The 19,424-nt window shown below is 49.5% G+C and overlaps 1 protein-coding gene across 1 annotated transcript in view; it reads right to left on the bottom strand.

The window, feature by feature from the left end:
* Nucleotides 1–489: 489 nt before the first annotated feature.
* The window catches only part of IGSF9 (immunoglobulin superfamily member 9), a 35,578-nt gene continuing 16,643 nt past the window's right edge, over nucleotides 490–19,424 (bottom strand). The window contains exons 8-21 of the mRNA XM_081968129.1: nucleotides 19,017–19,162; nucleotides 18,124–18,266; nucleotides 17,874–18,014; nucleotides 17,068–17,184; nucleotides 16,640–16,790; nucleotides 14,810–14,933; nucleotides 13,890–14,065; nucleotides 13,124–13,374; nucleotides 12,373–12,457; nucleotides 9,793–9,963; nucleotides 6,714–6,759; nucleotides 4,308–5,645; nucleotides 1,826–1,971; nucleotides 490–982 (exon numbers count right to left, since the gene is read on the bottom strand). Coding sequence (XP_081824255.1) covers nucleotides 750–982; nucleotides 1,826–1,971; nucleotides 4,308–5,645; nucleotides 6,714–6,759; nucleotides 9,793–9,963; nucleotides 12,373–12,457; nucleotides 13,124–13,374; nucleotides 13,890–14,065; nucleotides 14,810–14,933; nucleotides 16,640–16,790; nucleotides 17,068–17,184; nucleotides 17,874–18,014; nucleotides 18,124–18,266; nucleotides 19,017–19,162 — 3,268 coding nt within the window. The 3' untranslated portion in view covers nucleotides 490–749. The remainder of the gene's footprint in view (nucleotides 983–1,825; nucleotides 1,972–4,307; nucleotides 5,646–6,713; nucleotides 6,760–9,792; nucleotides 9,964–12,372; nucleotides 12,458–13,123; nucleotides 13,375–13,889; nucleotides 14,066–14,809; nucleotides 14,934–16,639; nucleotides 16,791–17,067; nucleotides 17,185–17,873; nucleotides 18,015–18,123; nucleotides 18,267–19,016; nucleotides 19,163–19,424) is intronic.

Here is a 19,424-nt window from a genome sequence, read left to right as displayed (position 1 = left end):
TGAACACTTGGGGACGTGGACCACAATCGTAAGTTCTTGGGGGCTGGGAACCGGTGACTTTCCAGAAGCTGTAGGACTACATCTCCCATCATCGCTGACCACTAGCCAGTGAACTGGGGCTGGGGGAGGAGGACCAATCTCCTCCATTCATTTTATTTCCCTCCTTCCCTCGTCCGCCTTCAAACAAGCCCCTGGACCAATTCTCAAGTTACTTTTTAACACCTTCAATGGCCTTCAGCTCCATCAGTTTGCAAGCCGGCTCGGATATTTTACGTGCTATTTTGTGTTTAAGAATTTGGGGCTTTGCCGGGGGGGGGGGGGGGGGGGGAGAGGACATTTTATCAAATGTTGGTGTCTTGTAAACATTTGATAAAATGTCCTCTCTCTCCCCCCTCTCTCCCCCTGGCAAAGCCCCAAATTTTACCAAACATCCCATCATCACCTGCTGCTTCTAATCTAGAATCCGGTTGAAAATAAATCACACGCCTGTTCACACACAGAGACACCCACAGGGGTGGCGTCAATGTATTTTTCTCCCTGCCTGCATAAAATACTCAAGAGATTTGGAAAAAAAGTTTTTTTTTTTTAAAAAAACCCACGCCTGTTATCTTTGGAACTTACAAAGCAGTTCTCTTGCGTGCCTCTAGAGGGCAGACTTAGCATTCAAGTTGTCCCAAAGCTGCCCTCTTGCGGACAGACGGCAAACTGTCCTTTCCCCCCAAGAAAAAAAAATCCCAGGGAAGGGATTTTTAGAATAAGGTGGCTTGTTCAAATCTCTCGTCCTTCCCACCAGGGTCCCTCTTCTGCCGCCGTTGCTGAATCATTTCTCGACGGCGGCGGTAAGCGAGGAATTCCTTGCGCAGGGCGGCGCAACGCTCCTCCGGACTTGCCAAGGGCAGCGGAGAGCTGGACCCCTCCAAGGCGCTGACCGACTGTGAATTAGTAGGAGATGTTCTGCTGGATTCGGTGGAGCCTCTGAAGCCTGCAAAGGGGAGGCAGAGGAAGACACGGGTTCAAGTCACACTAACCCCATCTTTTGGAAGGGGAAGGGGGAATGAGGTCAGTTTGCTTATTTAATAAATCTCCTGCAAACTCCACTCCCCTGTTGCTCCTTTTTTATTTCCTCTGGGAGGAGCCATTCATCGTCCACCTATGGCCTTACTCCCACGTTGACCCCTGTTCCTTAGCTGTTCCCTTCACCTGGCAACTGTGCGCATGTGCACACTGGGAACAGGCCCCAACTGTTCTTCTGCCTCATTGATGTCTGACTCCGAAGGCAGCTGATAACTGTCAGACGGCCTTGGCCCCCTCTCTGCCTCGGACACAGAGCCTTCCCCAGACTCCAGGACTGGCCAAGGTTCCTCCCCAACCTCCTCACTGTCCGAATCTGCTGCCAGCTGTGCTGGCGGGCTACAACAATGAGTTTGATCCTAGATAGAGGCAGATATTTCTCTCTCGGGGCTCAATGAGAATATGTCTGCTGAACAAAGCTCCTCATTGGCAACAGGAAGGGCATCCAGCCATTCAAACACTCCGCTAGCTTCATTCAGTTGCCCAGAGTCCACCCCGCAAGGGAATACGGGGTCATTTAAAAGATGATTGGGGGCATGGGGCACCCAATTCTTTTCAAGTGGTTTCGATTGTTTGCAGCAGCTTCAGCATTGTCCCAAAGGCCATTCATAAATCTTAAGACCTCCCTTAACTTTTTTGGAGGGGGATGGGGGGGGGGGGGGAGGAAGCAAATCGAATTTAATGCATACAATTTCATGAATAAAAATCCCTTTCGGAAAGCGTGCTTTCCCACATGCGAGGGAGGTCTGCTTACTCTGTTTCTCCAAGTCGTGGGCCGCGATAGAGGAAATGGGTCGTTTGGGGTCTCCGCTCCGATAGATTTCTAAGGCGTCCAGTAATTCCGACTCCAGAGCGAACTCCGAGTCCCATTCATAGTTTTCATCCACAGAAGTGTTCCTCCTAGAAGAGACCCAATTTAAGGAAACTTAGATGGGTGACGAAAATGAAAATAAAGAGATGGGTTATTGCTCAGTGAGCCACTGTGCTTGAAGCCAGCAGACCCTGAGTTCCAGTCCTGCTTTGGATACCAAGCTATCTAGGTGCTTTTGGGACAGGAGACGGTGGATTCTAGTCCCGCCTTAGCCATGAAAGCCGGCTGGGTGACTTTGGGCCAATCATCAGGAGACAGTGAGTTCTAGTCCTGCCTTAGGCATCAAAGCCGCCTGGGTGACTATGGGCCAATCACCAGGAGATGGTGAGTTCTAGTTCCACCTTAGGCAGGAAACTCAACTAGGTGACTTTGGACCAATCACCAGGAGACTGTGAGTTCTAGTCCCACCTTAGGCATGAGAGCCACCTGGGTGACTTTGGGCCAATCTCTCTTTGTCCAATTTAGGAAGGAGGAATGACAAACTTGAAAAAACTGGCCAAGAAAAACGGAGGGGACTTATCCAGGCAGTTGCCAGAAGTGAAGACTAACTCAAACCCCCTAATTTTGCAACTTTTTTTTGTTTGGGGGAGGGGGGGGCACTGCAATCCATTGTTAAGCCAATCCTCACATTTGCTGCGATGTCACATTGCCCATAAGACTCCCTGCTTGGCTTCCCCCATTGGCTTTGCTCGTCGTTGCTGCTGGAATGCTGCAACTATCCTGAATACTGTCGGCTGCCAAACAACCAAAGTTTGACTCACTTTTGACTGTGAAGCTAAGCACCCAGATTGCAATCACAAGAGTGGCGGGCGGAGGACAAGGGGAAACTACGACACGGCAATGGGATCAGACTAGGCCACGCTTTTTTTCAATGTCATCATAACTTTAAACAAACTGTCGTAAGTCAAGGACACACTGCCGAATGGAATTGGGAGGGGGGGGAGGCTTAAACTTTCATTTACAAGATGCTTTACAAGGAACATCCCCACCTAGTGGATGCATTGGGAATAGCAGCTTCCTATCCATCTGTGGCATGGTCAGAGTTCAAGGTAAAAAGGTAAAGGTTCCCCTCGAACATCTGTGCTAGTTATTCCCGACTCTAGGGGGCACTGCTCATCTCCGTTTTAAAGCCGAAGAGCCAGCGCTGTCCGAAGACGTCTCCGTGGTCATGTGGCCGGCATGACTCAACGCCTGAGGCGCACGGAACACTGTTCCCTTCCCACCAAAGGTGGCTCCTGTTTTTCTACTTGCATTTTTTACGTGCTTTCGAACTGCTAGGTTGGCAGTTGGGACAAGGAACGGGAGCTCACTCGGTTACGCGGCGCTAGGGATTCCAACCGCCGAACTGCCGACCTTTCTGATGGACAAGCTCAGCGTCTTAGCCACTGGGATAAGAGTAACTTTTTTTTCCTGCCATTCTAAAGGCCTCAACGCTTCCCAAAACACCCCTGGCTTTTAGCATCTGAGCCAAAGTCAAAAGGAACTGAAGTGGGTGTGCGTTCACACAACCACACCATACGAGGCGGAAATAAGCAGGGAAAGTTCTGATGCAACACCTGACCTTGGAGTGAATTACTGTCTGAAATTTGAACAGGGGTGTTTTTGCACATCATGGTTGGGTCAACTCAGTCACTGGAAGGTTTAAGGGTTAAATTGCCAAACTGCATCCTCTTTTCAAGGCCGATTATTGTAGGGAAGGACAGAGAGGGTGCTATTTTCACTTAGCAAACTGAAATTTCTCAAAACGCTTTTCTGAAATTCAGTGCTGGAGCTAAATAATACAAAAAACCCTCCTGTTTTCGGTAACCGTGTCTTCCAATTTCAGATAATTTGCTTCCTCTTCTGCCTGGATCATGACCCCTGAGTACCAGACGGATTCCCGTCTTCTGTGATTAAACCAAGATTGTTCAAAGCTGGCCAACCCCGGGTTAATTAAAGCTTAAATGAATAATTCTCTCTCCTGGCAGAACTGAGCTCTGGAAAAATGCCTTGAATTTACAGAGAGGTTGCAATTCCACTAGAGGTCGCCTCTGAGTTCCTAAGGAGGGAGGCCCTGTCTTAAGGACTAGACACTTGTTAAAACTGTTCTGACCAAGGCTTTTCAAGACCATGAAGCAAACTCCTTGACCCGCCTTGGATGAGCCCTCGTCAGAGCCTTCCCCAGACTCCAGGACTGGCCCAGGTTCCTCCCCAACCTCCTCACTGTCCGAATCGGCTGCCAGGTCCACTGGCCGCTGGCGGGCCACAACAAAAACTTCCCTTTATTTATTCCTTGAACCTCACACCCTTTCTCCTTAGGACCACCTGAAAACAGATCCCTACAAAATTCCTCAAGCCTCGCGACCCTCCCGGCATTCGACCTCACCTTTTCTCCAAGACAGTGGCTAAATTCTCCTTTTTGTATCTGTTCTCGTCTCCCACAGAGCTGCTTCGGCCACTAGCCGCTTCTCCGAAAGGGGAACTGAGGTAGCTGCCCGCTACGGAGGTGGCCAACGACGGCGGCCTTAAGAAAGAACCGCTGCCCCGCCCACTGCTTTGGCTGGTCAAGCTGCCCCTCAGGAATTTCTCCGAGGGGAGGGCTTGTGGAAAATTGGCAGCGGGCAACTTGGGTTTCTCGGCGGGCAGCTCGTGCAGGGGGAGAGTCAGGCAGGACAGCTCAGCCTCGGAGCAATCCAGGAGGGGCTGGGAGGACGGCGACGAGGAAGACGACAGTGTCCATAACCATCCTTGGTCCTTCGGTGGCGGGCTCTCGGTCCTGGAACAGAGGTACAGCGGGCAAGCCAGGGACCCTGGCAAGGGTGTCTTCGCGGGACCCGTATCGGGATCCGGAAGTTGGAGGAAGGACGTTTCCGCGAGCTGATCCTGAACGGTGCTCGAATCGGCCTCCATGTCCATGTAGATGGAACCAGCTGGCCTGTCCTGGTCTGGAATAAAAGACCTCCTGGGGCTTCCCAGAAGTCTGGGCTCGTGATTGACGGCCTCCACCAAAGATCCGTCGTCTTTCTCGTTCTCCTCCGGCGGCCAATCGCCGTCCACGTTCATCTCTTTGAAGAAGGGCAAACTCAAATACTGGAGAATCCCACTCTGGGCCGAATTACTCGCGCCGGGGTGGACTGTCGGAGAGGAAGACCTGGACGTGCAGCGAGGTGAGGAGGACGGAGAAGACGCCGCGGTGTCCCGGAGCCACTGGTTATTTGGGATCATGTTGTACGGCGTGGCGGCACGCAAGGGCTCGCCTTCCTCCGTCAGGCTGCTGCTGCTGTCGTCGAAATAGCGGCCTTGTCGATGGTTTGAAGCTTTGGCTTCCTGCTGGGCCTCTCCGGGGTTCTTGGCTCTCAGGTGGACACTGCGGTGCCACCGGGCTTCCTTGGGAGAGGAGAAGACTTGGAGGTAGGGCTCCGGTGGGCTTTCCCCGTTCGCCAGGTGGGAGGAGGGGCTGTGGCGTTCTCGGGACGCCTCCTCGCTTTGTACCACAAAGCGGCCGTCGGGACCCCGGGAGATGCGCTCGAGAGGAAGCGGTTGGTCCTTGTGGCTCTCGTAGAGGATGTAATTGGTGCTGTTGGCAGTGTGGCTGCCGGAGAGATCGAGGCTGAGGTTACGGCTGGCTTTCTCGCCCGAGAGGGTCCGGGGAAGGCTCTCATAGCGAGACCCCTGAAATTTCAGCTTCATAATGCTGTCCGAGCTCGTAGTACGTGTTGAATGCCTGTGGACAGGAGAGAGAGAGGGGTGGGGGGAGGGATATATCCCTTGTTTTACTAACAGTAGCAAGTGGTTCAACTTTCCCCACAGTGTTTAAACGCATCCCTGCAGTTAGATACAGATGAACAGTGTTGGAAGGGACCTTGTAGGTCATCTAGTCCAACTCCCCCACCCGAGCAGGAGACCCTGCACCCTTTCTGACAGATGGCAGGCAAGTCTCTTCTTGAAAGCCTCTAGGGATGAAGCTCCCACAACTTCTGAAGACAACTTCTGCTCCATGGGTTGATTCTTCTCACTGTCAGGAAATTCTTCCTTATTTCCAGGTTGAATCTCTCCTTGGTCAGTTTCCATCCATTATTCCTTGTCTGGCAATCGGGTGCTTTGAGGAACAGCTTGACCCCCTTCCTCCTCTCTGCGGCAGCCCCTCAAATATTGGAAGACTGCTATCTTAAGTTAGTAAACATTTGTTGTTAAATGAATCTGGGTTCCCCATTGACACTACTTGTTAGAAAGCCACAAAAGGTGATCATATAACCCTGGGAACTGCAACCTTCAAGAACTACCCTTAGATGTTTATTATGGAAAATAATATAACCTCCCCCCCATCGTATTATAGCCCTCTGTTTAGTAAAGAAAAAAAAACCCTGTGAGGTCCTTGGTACTCTCTGAGCTTGATTATTTTCTTGCGGGCGTTTCATTACCCAACTAGGTAACAAAATGAGTATTAGAAGAGTGTGGGGTTGGCTGAATGGAAGAGAAGGACGACAATTATGGGCTCAGTGCTCTCTGAGCTATTTTCTTGCAGACGTTTCAATACCCAACTAGGTAACAACATCAGTACTAGAAGGGTATGGGGGTTTGCTGAATGATTGAGGAGGAGAACTGGGGTCTTTGATGCTCTGTGGTTTTCTCTTATCTTCTTGCAGAGGTTTCATGACCCAACTAGGTAACGTCATCAGTGCTGAAGCCTACAAATATTCTCTTCTATGAGAAAAGAAGAAAACAGCGGATAGAGGGAAGAGGAGCTGCAGAGGCCACCAGGAAAAGGAAGTAACAGGATGGTGCAACTTACTGCGTAGACAGAAGCTTCTTGGTGGAGGAAAACACAATGGATAGATCTGGAAGGCCATAAGAACACAAAAAGGGGAAATTATACAGAATGGGAACACAAAACCAGGCCATTCATAGAATAATCTGACAATGGGGTAGACAACTGCCACACCACAACCTGCAGCCATCCAGACACACCACACCTTTTGAGCAGAGTTCCCAGTTCCCCTCAAGACCCCGCCCAGCCCACCGCGCAGGGTGCTTCTTTCGGAGAAAACAGGAGGAGGAAGGTGTGCGTGTCTGTGTGTGTGTTTGCCGTATTGATTTATTTATAAAAACAATGGCAGGGTTTTAAAAAGTGAAAATGAACAACCAAGGGAAACCACACACATTCCGTTTTTAAAAATAATCATCATCATCATCAAATGTATACTAGGTATAAAATGCAGAAAAAAAGGTAAGATAATGCCTGGCAACTCTGTATGTGTGTGTGTTTGTTTGCAGAGGCCAAGGTGGAATTCCCCCACAAGAGGCTTTTATAACAGCAACAGGGAAGGGCAGACCAGTTTCCTGCCACAGCGTGAAGTGAGTTCACTTACTGAATTAAGTGTTTGTGGCACTGTTTTTTTCTACCATGGCAACTTTAACATACACTCTATTGCCAAAAGTATTCGCTCCCCCATCCAAATGATCAGAATCAGGTGTTCCAACCACTTCCATGGCCACAGGGGTATCAAATCAAGTCCCTAGGCATGCAGACTGGTTTTACACACGTTGGTGAAAGAAGGGGTCACTCTCAGGAGCTCAGTGAATTCCAGCGTGGAACTGTGATCGGATGCCACCTGGGCAACAAAGCCAGTCGTGACATTTCCTCGCTCCTCAATATCCCACAGTCCACTGTCAGCTGTGTTCTAAGAACGTGGAAGTGTTTGGGAACGACAGCAACTCAGCCACGAAGTGGTAGGCCACGTAAACTCGTCCCACATCAGCGTGTGACAAATGCACTTCTGGAAGAACGGTCAAAGATTCCCATCAACACACTCCTCAACCTTGTGGGCAGCCTTCCCAGAAGAGAGTTGAAGCTGTTATAGCTGCCAAGGGTGGACCGACGTCATATTGAACCCCATGGATTAGGAATGGGATGTCACTTACAGTAAGTTCATACGCGAGCAAAGGCAGGTGAGCGAATACTTTTGGCAATATAGTGTAAGTGGGATAAAACTCCCAGAATCCCCCAGCCAGCCTACTTTTTATGTCTGGCCTTTGACTTCCAGAATTCCCCAGCTAGCTTGCTTTAAGGTGAATGGACTTCAAGTCCCAGAATTTCCCATTTAGTATGCTTTAAGAAGGGTGGAGTTCAATTTCCCAGAATCCCCCAGCCAGCATGCTTTCAGATGAATGGACTTCAACTCCCAGAAACCCTGAGCCAACCTCTTTTAGGATAGGTGGGCTTCAACTCCCAGAATTCCCCAGCCAGCATCCTTTAAGATGGGTGGACTTCAATGCCCAGAATTCTCTAGCCATTCAAGGGACGAAGGCTACAATTCACTTCCTCGGAGCTTTCCATGGTCCTGAAGCAGCATCCAGCCTAAAAATCTAACTTGACCAGCGAATGACTGCAAACTCCACCCTTGGAGGTCAAGTACCCCCAGGGCAGTCATTTCTACAGCCAAAGCTTGTTGTTATTGCTAATGGAAAGGCTGACATCCCGATTTGGCTTTGCCGGCATCCCCAGGAGGGTAGGTTTCGCACCCGCGTTTGTGGCTGTTTTGGAACACGCCGGCTTTCTGCTGATGGCTCTTCCCCCCTCCCCCCAAGGGAAACCGAGGCGTGAAGCAGATGCCACCTACCCAGCCTTCAAGAACGGAAAAAGTGACAGTAATATTGCTAAAACCGTGGTTTTTTTTTCAAATTGAAAAACAACAGCTCCAACTTCTCTCCTGTTTTCTTAGGAAGGGAATAAAACACAGCAAAGATGATCTGGGTCTCAAAAATCCACATTTACGCCCCAAGTCCTTTCCTCGGTTCATCAGATTGCAGGAGAGGCAGCCTAGCGAACGTCTGTTCCCCTTATTTCCTTCTCCTGTATGTCAGTGAGGACTCAAATCATCCAGGCCACAAACGTATTTCAAAAGGTGAAATCACGGCAACTGGATCCCGAGTTTATTAAAAACAAGGCGTTTCGTTGCCCATTCAAGTAACTTCTTCAGTCAAAATGAAAATCATTGGGATAGAGTAGACTAACCGTTGCCATACTGGCTGTATGGCGTCCCTCCCTAAAAGTCAGAGAATAAATGTTTTAGATACTTTCGACCTGAATGATTGAGCCTTTACATATTGCTATTCTGACCCAGCCCTACAAAACCTTGATAGTTGAAGCAATAATTCCTTTATTAGGAGCCCCGCCAGCCAAGGCAAAAAGTTTATCTCTCAGGCTAACAAGTCCATCCGATCGGGAGATGCCACACTTATTCATCTTCGCCTCCTGCCTCTTATCCCCAGAGCTAGAGCAGAGTTTCACTAGCAGTGGTACTCTTCCGTCCTAAGGACCAGCCCATAGATTTCCACTGCTCTCCTCTCCTCTACTTTCTGTGAATCTGTGCGTCAGGCACTGGGCCCAGCTGTTCCTCCTCTTCCTCATCAGCCACCTCCAGACTGGGGGCTGTTGACTCTCCATCTGGGGGCTGACGAACGGCCCAGGCTCCACCTCTGTCTCTCTCTCTTTCTCTCTCTGCCAGCTCCATTTCCACTTCCTCCTCGGAGCTCTCAGGTTGCCTTGATGCTGACCCTGATTCCCACGCCTCCTCCTCCTCTGATTCGGCTGTTGTAGGGGCCAGCATCCGACAGGCCATAACAAAACAACAACAACCCTGCAGTCGATACAGCAAGAGATAGTCTATTCCGACGATTCTCTGCCTACCCAAACTTTTCATTTCAACCGAAGAAGTTACTTGTATGAGTAACAAAAGAAACGGCTCGATTTTAATAAACTTTGGTCCACTTGCCTCGATTTCACACCTTTTGAGATATTCTCCTCCTGTAACTGCTGTTGCTTTTGTTGTCGTGCAACTGTCACGCTTTTGGGGGGTGGGGGGGCTTACCTTGCCTGCGTTTGCGGAGACGGGCTGCTCTCCTTCGGTTCATGACACAGGCGGCCATGGTGCTGAAGATGACCGCCGTGCTCAGGAAGCAGACGCCCCCAATCAAACCGGCCAGCACGGGTTGAGGTAGCATCCCAGGGAGCTGGGTGCGGGAAGGGTACACCTCCATCCCTGCGAACGCCAAAGCAAAGCAAGAGCAATCAAAAACGTTGTCGTTCGGTCACTAACCTTGGTGATACCCATGAACCACAAGACGCCGTGTTCCTCTGTCCTCCACGGACTGCGGGCGTTTGGCCAAATTCATGTTCTTTGTGTTAGGTTTCCTACGGATGCCCTAATTTAATCATGAGCCTCGAGCCAAGCTTCAAAAGAAATCCAGTTATTTATTAGGAGCAACATGCCGGCGCGTACCCAAGTGAAGCCAGCTCTGACCCCACGTAATGTATGGCCCAATTATGACCCTGTTCCCCCCCCCCCTCTTCCCAGGGCGTGTCATAAATCACATTCTCCAACAGAGCATTACAACGGACTGTAGAGGTCACGCCCCTCCGGCTTTTGCAGGTAACCTGGGATATAGCCTTGAGAAAGATATGCGTGGAATGTGCTTCTGGTTGTGGCTGCCTTACTGCTCCGTCGGTGTTCCCCCACCTCCTGCCTATGGCAGCCCGAGAGCAGGCCAGGGACGCTTTGCGAATGGACAGACGGTTCATTTAGGAACCGTTCGAAGTTACGACGACCCTGGAAAAAGTGACTTAGGACCGGTTTTCAGAGTTTCGACCTTAGCAGTATCCCCATAGTCATGTATCAAAATTCAGACACTTGGCAACCTGGGATCACACGATCCCCTTTTGCAACCTCCTGACAAAAGCAAAGTCATTAAGCGAACTAATGGTCTCCTGCAAACTCCACTCCCCATCCGCTTCTCTTTTATTTCCTCTGGGAGGGGCCATTCATCGTCCACCTGTGGCCTTACTCCCAAGTCGACCCTTGTTCCTTAGCTGTTCCCTTCGTCTGGCAACTCTCACATGCGCACACTGGGAACAGGCTCCAGCTGTTCTTCTGCCCCACTGATGTCCGATTCTGAAGGCAACTGATAACTGGCATACGGCTCTGACCCCCTCTCTGCCTCCGACACAGAGCCCTCATCAGAGCCTTCCCCAGACTCCAGGACTGGCCCAGGTTCCTCCCCAACCCTCCTCACTGTCCGAATCGGCTGCTAGCTCTGCTGGCTGATGGCGGGCGACAACTCTCATCCTTGGCGATTCCCTTCTCATTTCACCTTCCATTTTTCCCAACATCAGGGTTTTTTCCAAAGTTTTCTGATTAGGTATCTTAAAAACGTTCAGTCATGGCAACTGGACCAAATTTTGTTAATCGGAGACATTTTGTTACTCATCCAACTAACTTCATCAGTCAAAATAAAATAAAAAAGTTAGTCAGAGAGATGTTGGCAGGAGTTAGTACATTCCAACGACTCCCTGACTATTTTTTTTTCCAATTTTATTTTGACTGATGAAGTTACTTGGATGAGCAACGAGACGTGTTAGATTAACAAACTTTGGTCCATCTGCCATGATTGAATCTTTTTTCAATACTTTTGAGCTTCGGCTTCAGAATGAAATATGTAGCATTCGTCCAACATACCAAGCTTGTTTGACACTCATTCCGGCTATTTTTTGTCCAAGCTCAGCCTATTTGATAAATTGATAACTAAAGTGTTATCAATTGTATAAAATACTAGCTGAATAGCCATGCTCCACTACGACGTGATCGAGCTTGATAAATTGACACACACAACTTGAAAATAAATGAATAGTTACGATTGGCCTCTCCTCTCTCCTTCTCTCCCTCAGGCTTGCCCCATTGATCCTCTCCTCTCACCTTCTGACCCTCAGGCTTGCCCCACAGAGGCCTCTCCTATCTTATCCCCTTCTCTCCCTCAGTCTAACTCCTTATCATCAGAGCATTTTTCAAGTGGGGAAGGGGAAATAGAATATCTAAACTCCCAGCCCGCAGGCTGGACGAGTCATGTGTATTTGGAACAGAGTTATTTTCAGGTAGGGAGGGGGAGTAGAATGTCTAACTCCTTAGCATTAGAGCGTGTTAATAATACTATAAGAAATACTAATGATCTGATGGTCATTTTGAAAAATCCTTTCACTTAGAAGCCAAGAGGAATGTACGTGCCGAATTTCAAGTTTGTAGGCTTTACAGTTCTGGAGATTTCGTGATGATGCATGAGTGGTATTTTGCTTTTATATATATAGATTAAATAACTAAAGCATTACTGAAGTTATAGGTTCTTTAAGAACAGTGTTTCTTAATGATAGAAACTTTCAGATACGAGGACTTCAGCTCCCAGAATCCCCCAGCCAGCATGCTTTCAGATGGCTGGACTTCAACTCCCAGAATCCGCCAGCCAGCATTGTGGCATTCTGGGAATTGAAGTCCACTCCTCTGAAAGTTGCTAGCATTGAGAAACACAGTTTTAGATTCAATCCCCCAAAACAATCTAATCAGGTTGAATCGCATCCTTGGCTAGCCATATAGATTGTCTAGCCCATCAGTTGTGGGACTTACCCGTGGTTGAAACATTGACCACGTTACTGGGGTAACTGATGTAGCTACCGGCAAAGGCCATCAGGCGGAACTCATAGAAGGTATCCTGTGTTGGAAAGGGAAAAGAATTAGCTGACGGACGTTAGGTCTGCCCGTCAAAGGGGACGCTCTCTCACCATGATGAACAAGCAACAGACCAAGGCATTCTTTCTGCAAATAAAAATAAACTTTGGAGGAATAGGGCCAGCAGATAAGCCTGAACTGGATAAAATCCTCTCATTTTGAGGTTTTATTAATGTTCTCAACCATAGCAATTTTAAGACAGGTGGACTTCAACTCCCAGAACTGCCTAAACAATATGCTTTAAGGCGGGTGGACTTCAACTCCCAGAATTCCCTAAACAATATGCTATAAGATGGGTGGACTTCAACTCCCAGAATTCCCTAAAAAGTATGCTTTAAGGCGGGTGGACTTCAACTCCCAGAATTCCCTAAACAGCATGCTTTAAGACAGGTGGACTTCAACTCCCAGAATTCCCCAGCTTTAAGATGAATAGACTTCAACTCCCAGAATTCCCTAAACACCATGCTTTAAGACGGGTGGACTTCAACTCCCAGAATTCCCTAGTCAGCCACAGGAATTCTGGGAATTGAAGTCCACCCAGCTTCAAGTCGCCAAAACTGAGAAATGCTGTGCTAAACAAGTACACTTTTCTCCCTGCAAATCCCACCCCTCCAGGGGCTTGGAAAGCTAGACCTGGGATCAGACTCACCTTGATGAGTCCAGGCACCAGGAATTGGGTCACGGAGCTGGGAATGGACCCACTCAGCACCTCCCACTTCCCACGGTTCTGGCGCAGCTCCAGGGCATATCCCATCAAGGCCGAAGGATCGTGGAGTGGAGCTTCCCACAGGAGCAGGACTCCCCGCGTGGTCTCGTTGGATCTCAGGAACTGGGGTGGGGGGAGGAAGACCAGGGAGGCCGTGGTTGGGAGGACGGGGGGCACAGTCTGCGTGGGGACCCCTGGAAAAGGAAGAAGAGAACAGGGGGCTGCCTTGAGGAAGGAGGCGGGTCTTCCTCCTTGGCTGACCCTTGCAAAATGGACTTTTAAGTCTCAAATACAGGTAGTCCTCGACTTACAGCCATTCATTTAGTGACTGAGTTCGCGCACTTATGACAATTTCAGCATCCCCATGTGATCAAGATTTGGGTGCTTGGCAGCATCCCGAGGTCACATGATCACCGCGTGCATCCTTCCTGGCAACGGGGGAAGCCGGATTCGCTCAATGGCTGTGATTCACTCAACAACTGCAGTTAATTCACTTAACAACCGTGGCCGGAAAGGTTAGGAAAAATTGGGTGCTCTGTGGTGCGTCTCGCGCCTTCCCAGGGCGAAGAGCAGGTCGCATGACCGAGTTGGCAGGGAGCCGCAGGAGAGGGGTCAAAGAGCCACATATGGCTCTGGAGCTGCGGGTTGCCGACACCCGGGATAGTTAACACAGCTTCACATCCCCAGCAAAGCAATTATAGTTTCTCACCCAGAGGCGCGATGGAGATGATTTCGCTGAATGGACCACTGCCGAGTTTGTTCTGAGCCAAGACGCTGAACTGATAGCTCATATCTGGCCGGAGGTTCTCCACCAGGATGTGGGAAGCCCCCACAGGCACCGGCAACGAGGCCCAGTCATGGTGGGGCCGGTTCAGGCGTCTCAATCTACGGTTCAAACAAACAACGTGTGTTACGGAAGGACACTTCGATTTCTACCACGGTTGCAAAACGTAGCGTAAGTGGCAAAACTCTGATTAAAGAAAAGAACAATAAGTACTTTTGTTCCCACGTGGAAGGGTGAATTTCATACAACAGAAGTACAGATGAAGTTTTGGATGAAACATCTGGAAAGTATTTTTAATATTGACAGAAAAAGAGGGAAAAAAGAGAAATACCGTATTTTTCAGAGTATAAGACACACTTCCCCCACTTAAGAGGGTGAAAATTTGGGTGTGCCTTATACACCGAATATAGCTCCACCCACCCACAGGCCCCCACCCTTTGGCCTCTGCCTCCCAGCAATTTGCCTCCTGGCAGCAAACAGCAAACAGCTTGTTTCAGTTTCAGCATAGCCTGATCAGCACAAGCAGCTGATTGTTGGTTGGATCGGCTTCTCAACCATCAGCTGTTTCAGGCTGCAGGGATTGCCATTGCCTATTGCTGCCTCTGCGCACCCCATTTTTTGCCTCTGCGAACCCCATTTTCTGCCCATTCCGATCCCTGCCGCCCAAAATGGGTGGAAAATGGGGTGCACCAAGCAGAAAATAGGGTGTGCGAAGACTGAAAATGGGGCACGCGGAGGCGGGAGTAGTCTAAGGCAATCCCTGAAGCTTGGAACATGATCCTTATACTCCCAAAAATACAGTAGGATAGCTGAGAAGCACATAGAGAACAGCTCCTTAGACCTACATTGGCGTGTACCAGATGCTGAACCTCTGGAAGTAACCACCATCAAAACCTGGTTCCCAGGTTACATTGACTGCTTGTTGTAGGGGCCACACGGAGATGTTGACCACGGCATGGGGACTGGTACCTGATTTTGGGGGGGGGGGGGGAGAAAGGAATCTGCATTAGTTTAACTCAATTAGTTTAAGTCAATGGAAGGACATCAATAAAGAGATTTAAGGGCGTGATTTTGGCCGACAGAATATGGGGTATAACAACAACAGGTAGTTCTTGACTTACAACATTCGTTTAGTGACAGTTTGAAGTTACAATGGAAAAAGTGACTTATGACTGTGTCAGGCCTGCAGCCATCTTTCCTTTCGGATCTTTGGCCTGCCACACTTTCTATTATTCTACTATGCATTTTCTAGTGTGGGAAAATGGGAGGGAGTATTGTAGATGATAGGTAGCCATAACAAAATTCTTTCTGGAAAGCCAAGGTCATCCTTGGTCTCTGCACCTGACCGGAACTGGATGGGTGGAACTGCCAGCATGGCAGTGGGAGATTGGACCATAGGATGGACTTGTGGCTGTGAGGGGCAAGATCTTGAACTTTCAACTGGGTGGGGAAAACCGGGAAGCTTTCAGATTCGGGTTTTCCCAGATGTGCCAACATGGCTCTCTTAATAAATTGGAACTTTGAGGGATGCTTTGCCTCGGACTCTGATTTAATTTTGGATGCTATTTGGAACCCTGACATTCTGTTTGTTCACAGTTATGACTTTTGCAGCATCCCCATGGTCACATGACCAACATTCAGAGGCTTGGCCAACTGACTCGTATTTATGACGGTCGCAGCATCCCGGGGTCCCCTTTTGATCTGGGGTTTGTTATCTTGTGCATTGGTTGGGATCAATTGAGAATTGGTGAATTTAGGGCAGATTTTTACAAATCAAATCTTTCAAATTTGTTTGGTTGCCTTTTTTTTTCCTTACAAAAAAGTAACTCTCTTTTTATTCCTTGACCTGCATTTAAAAAATAAAAATCACTGGCACGATAAAGTATGAATAGAGCTATCAGATGTCTCTTAAAGGTAAAAGCTCTCCTTACACATATGTTTATTTCCCGACTCTAGAAATAAAAGAGGAGCAAAGGGGGAGTGGAGTTTGCAGGAGACTATTAGTTCACTTAATTGGTTCATGATTCTCCGAGACTCCTTGCCAAGTTTTGAAGGTATCAGCCTGGCAGCTCTCCAAGCCAGAGAAGGTCTGTGACCGTAAATCCTCCCTTGAAAGACTTTGCTGGATGTGAATGAGCAGAAGTCACAGTCAGTTAATAAAAGAGCTTTTTTGTCGGGACAAGGAATTTGCTTCATGCTCTTGGGAAGCCTCGGTCAGAACAGGTTCCTCACGAAAATGTCATTGCTGCATGTCAACTGATAAAGCATTTATCAGTGCCTGTTATGAAGTTGCCATGGTGAGGAAAGGGGGGGAAAGCGCATTATATGCATACCTTTGGCTATAGTTGGGTCTCAGATTACTACAGCAGTGAGGCGTATACGTGTACCCCATTGGAAAATGTGATTTATGACACAGACTGAGGGGAGGGAAGAAACGGGGGCAAAGTTCAGCCACAATTTAAATGAGGTCAGATCTGACTGCAATGGGGTACTGCCGAAATGGTGTGCCTAATAAATGACTGGATTTCTTTTGAAACTTTGCTCGATGCTGATGAATTAATTAGGGCATTTTTCGAAAACCTGACAGCTGCATCGTTAAACCGAAACCCTTTTCCATAGGGTCCCAGGCTGTTAGGGACCTCTGCTACCCTGGCCCCTCTGAGTTAAGAACTCACCCAACACGTAGACAGTGGTGGTGGCGCTAACCCTGGCCACGCCATTGTCGGCGGCACATTCCCACAAGCCGTATTGCTCCTTCGTCAGGGGCCGCAGGTTCAGGCTGCCGTTCGTGTCCACCTGCGCGTTGGCCAGGGTCTTGCTGCCCACCTGTGCAGCAGGACGCCAAACAAAGCCACCCGAACATGTTACGTACAAGCCAGGACTCAATGGCCCGAATTGGGACCGGCAACTCTGTCGTTCTGCAAACCGGTTGTTAAGGGATCCCCCCCCCTCCCCCAATATTTTATATTCTGCTTTGAGAGCAGACGGCCAGCTGGGTAAATCTGGCATGCAATAGGCAGTCTTAAAAGGTAACTTTAAAAAAAATGCAGCTACTGAATTATCAGGAATTGTCAGGTGCGTGCAAAACCGGACTGCGACTCACTTTTGTCCAAGAGGTGATGGGTATGGGGTCTCCTTGAGCCAGGCATGGAATTAGCAGCTCCCGGCCCACCTCCTGGAAATATTCCTCTTTGGGCCGAAGAGTGAATGTGGGAGGGTCCTGAAAAATAGAATACCACAGAAAACACACACCACCATTATATGATATGATAGCTTTATTGATTAGCTCTCCCCAGCCTCCGGATGCTTTCCTGAAGCCTGGGGAGGGCAAAAACATTCTCCCCTGGCCCTCTGGAAATGTAAAAAATCAGCTGGTGCGCACTGGAGCTTACGGCTGGCGTGCCACCAAATATGGAGTCGGATATCAGTGGGGCAGAAGAACAGCTGGAGCCTGTTCCCAGCGTGTGCACGCGCAGAGTTGCCCGGAGAAGGGAAGAGCTAAGGAACAAGGGTCGACTTGGGAGGAAGGCCACAGGTGGACGGTGAATGGCCCTTCCCAGAGGAAATAAAAGAGGAGAGAAAGGGGAGGGGAGTTTGCAGGAGGCAATTAGTTCAATCCATTAGGGGGAAGATCTGTTCCTGACTTCTTGCCAAGGAACTGCTGCTACAGCGTGGAGTTTGGAAGATATCAGCCTGGCAGCCCTCCCAGCCTGATAAAAGGTCTGTAGTTGTGAAAACTCTCGAAAGATTCTTGGCCTGGACTTTGCTGGAGAGGAATTCCCTAAATGAAAGAGGTTTTATCGGGACGAGGAGTCGGCTTTGTGCTTTTGGGAAGCCTAGGCCAGAACCCCTGGAATGTTTTATGGAGAGTTCATTTTGTCCTGCCCTCCCCCCCAATTTCTTACTCACTTTGAGGAGAGCCCTTGTGGGTGCTGAAATGCCAGCTGTTCCGAAACTGTTGTACGGGGTGCAAGCATACACGCCCAGGGCGTCATCGTTGCTTGTGGCGATGATAATCGTCCCGTCCGTTTTCAAGGACCAACCTGGGAACTGCAGAAAGAGAGAACGCGTGGGGTGGTGGTGGTGGTGGTGACTCAGAACACGACAAAACACCAACGAAGCAGGTGGGTGGGTGGTGCCTCGGTCTCCCGAAACGTACCTTGCCAATCTCCAGCGGCTGCCCGTCTTTGATCCAGCTAACCGAGAGCAAAGGAGGGTTGGCTCTGCTGGGGCAACGGATTATGCCTTGCATGCCGATTGGCAGAAAGGTCTCTGGAGGCATCTGAGCGACTTGAGCTGGATCTGTCAGGTGGAGGACAGCTGGGCGTCAATGGTGGGATGGTGAGATCAGGGCACCGGGGAGGGATGCTTGAAGGACTAGGCAGTAACGAAAGAGGGGCTTGGGGTTGGGAGAACCCTGGGACTAGATCCAGGGGTGGGATTCAGCTGGATCGGACCAGTTCAGGCGAATTGGAGGCTAATTTTGCACCTGGTTCACCGAACTGGTAGTTGGAAGTACTGGCTGGCCCCGCCTGCCCCTCCTCTCCCAGGAATGTCCACATGGCTGGTTCATCATGCCAGATTAAGTACAGGGCTCGCGTGGAGGCTGGAGGAGGGGGGGGGAAACGGGCGTCCCGGAAGTCCAGAACTGGGCCTTCCAGAGGGTGAAAATATCCCCCCCCCCGCCATGGTACAGGATGCTGAGTAGGCCACGCCCCCATGGCCACATCCCCCAGCAACTGAGCAGAGAACCGGTTGCTAATTTTTTTCAATCCCACCCCTGCCTAGAACCATGAGGACAAGGAATGGACCGAGTAGATGGAAATAAAGTAGGTCTAGGGAAGAGGAATTGATGGCAGAGGTAGGATTGTGAGATGAAGAGGTGGACCAAGAAGCCAGAAAGGAACTAGGGGGCAGCACAATGGATACCCCACAAAATGCAAAATAAGGGGTATCTCTTTATAAAACCTCCCTCAAACCCCATTTAGATTATATTCAACCAGCCAATGATCTGAGCTAACGAAGGTGCAATCAGAATTAAGCAGCACTTACACAGAACCGTAAGGAAGGCAGACGCCGAGGGTGATTTCCGGAGCCCATTGCTGGGAATGCAAGTATATTTTCCCGAATCCTCCGGGGTTGTTTTCTGCACCAAAAGGCTTCCATCCACCAGGATTTGAATCCGTGACCGGAGATGGCTGGAAGCCAGGAAGGAAAAAGGAAGTCAAACGAAGATGCGTCAAGAGGCAGCAGTGTTGTCATTCTAGATCAGCGGGGTCTCCAAACCTGGCCACTCTAAGACAAAATTCTCTTTTTCCCCCCTTCCCCTTTTCTTACTGTTGTGCCCTGTCGGCCACCGGCCCCTCCAGCAGCTGAATCAGAGGAGGAGGCGTGGGATTCAGGGTCAGCATTAAGGCAACCTGGAGCTCTGAGGGGGAAGAGGGAATGGAGCTGGCAGAG

This window comes from Natrix helvetica (assembly GCF_964273705.1).
Source record: "Natrix helvetica genome assembly, chromosome: 16".
NCBI lineage: Eukaryota > Metazoa > Chordata > Lepidosauria > Squamata > Natricidae > Natrix > Natrix helvetica.
This window is presented reverse-complemented; position numbering and strand designations above follow the sequence as displayed.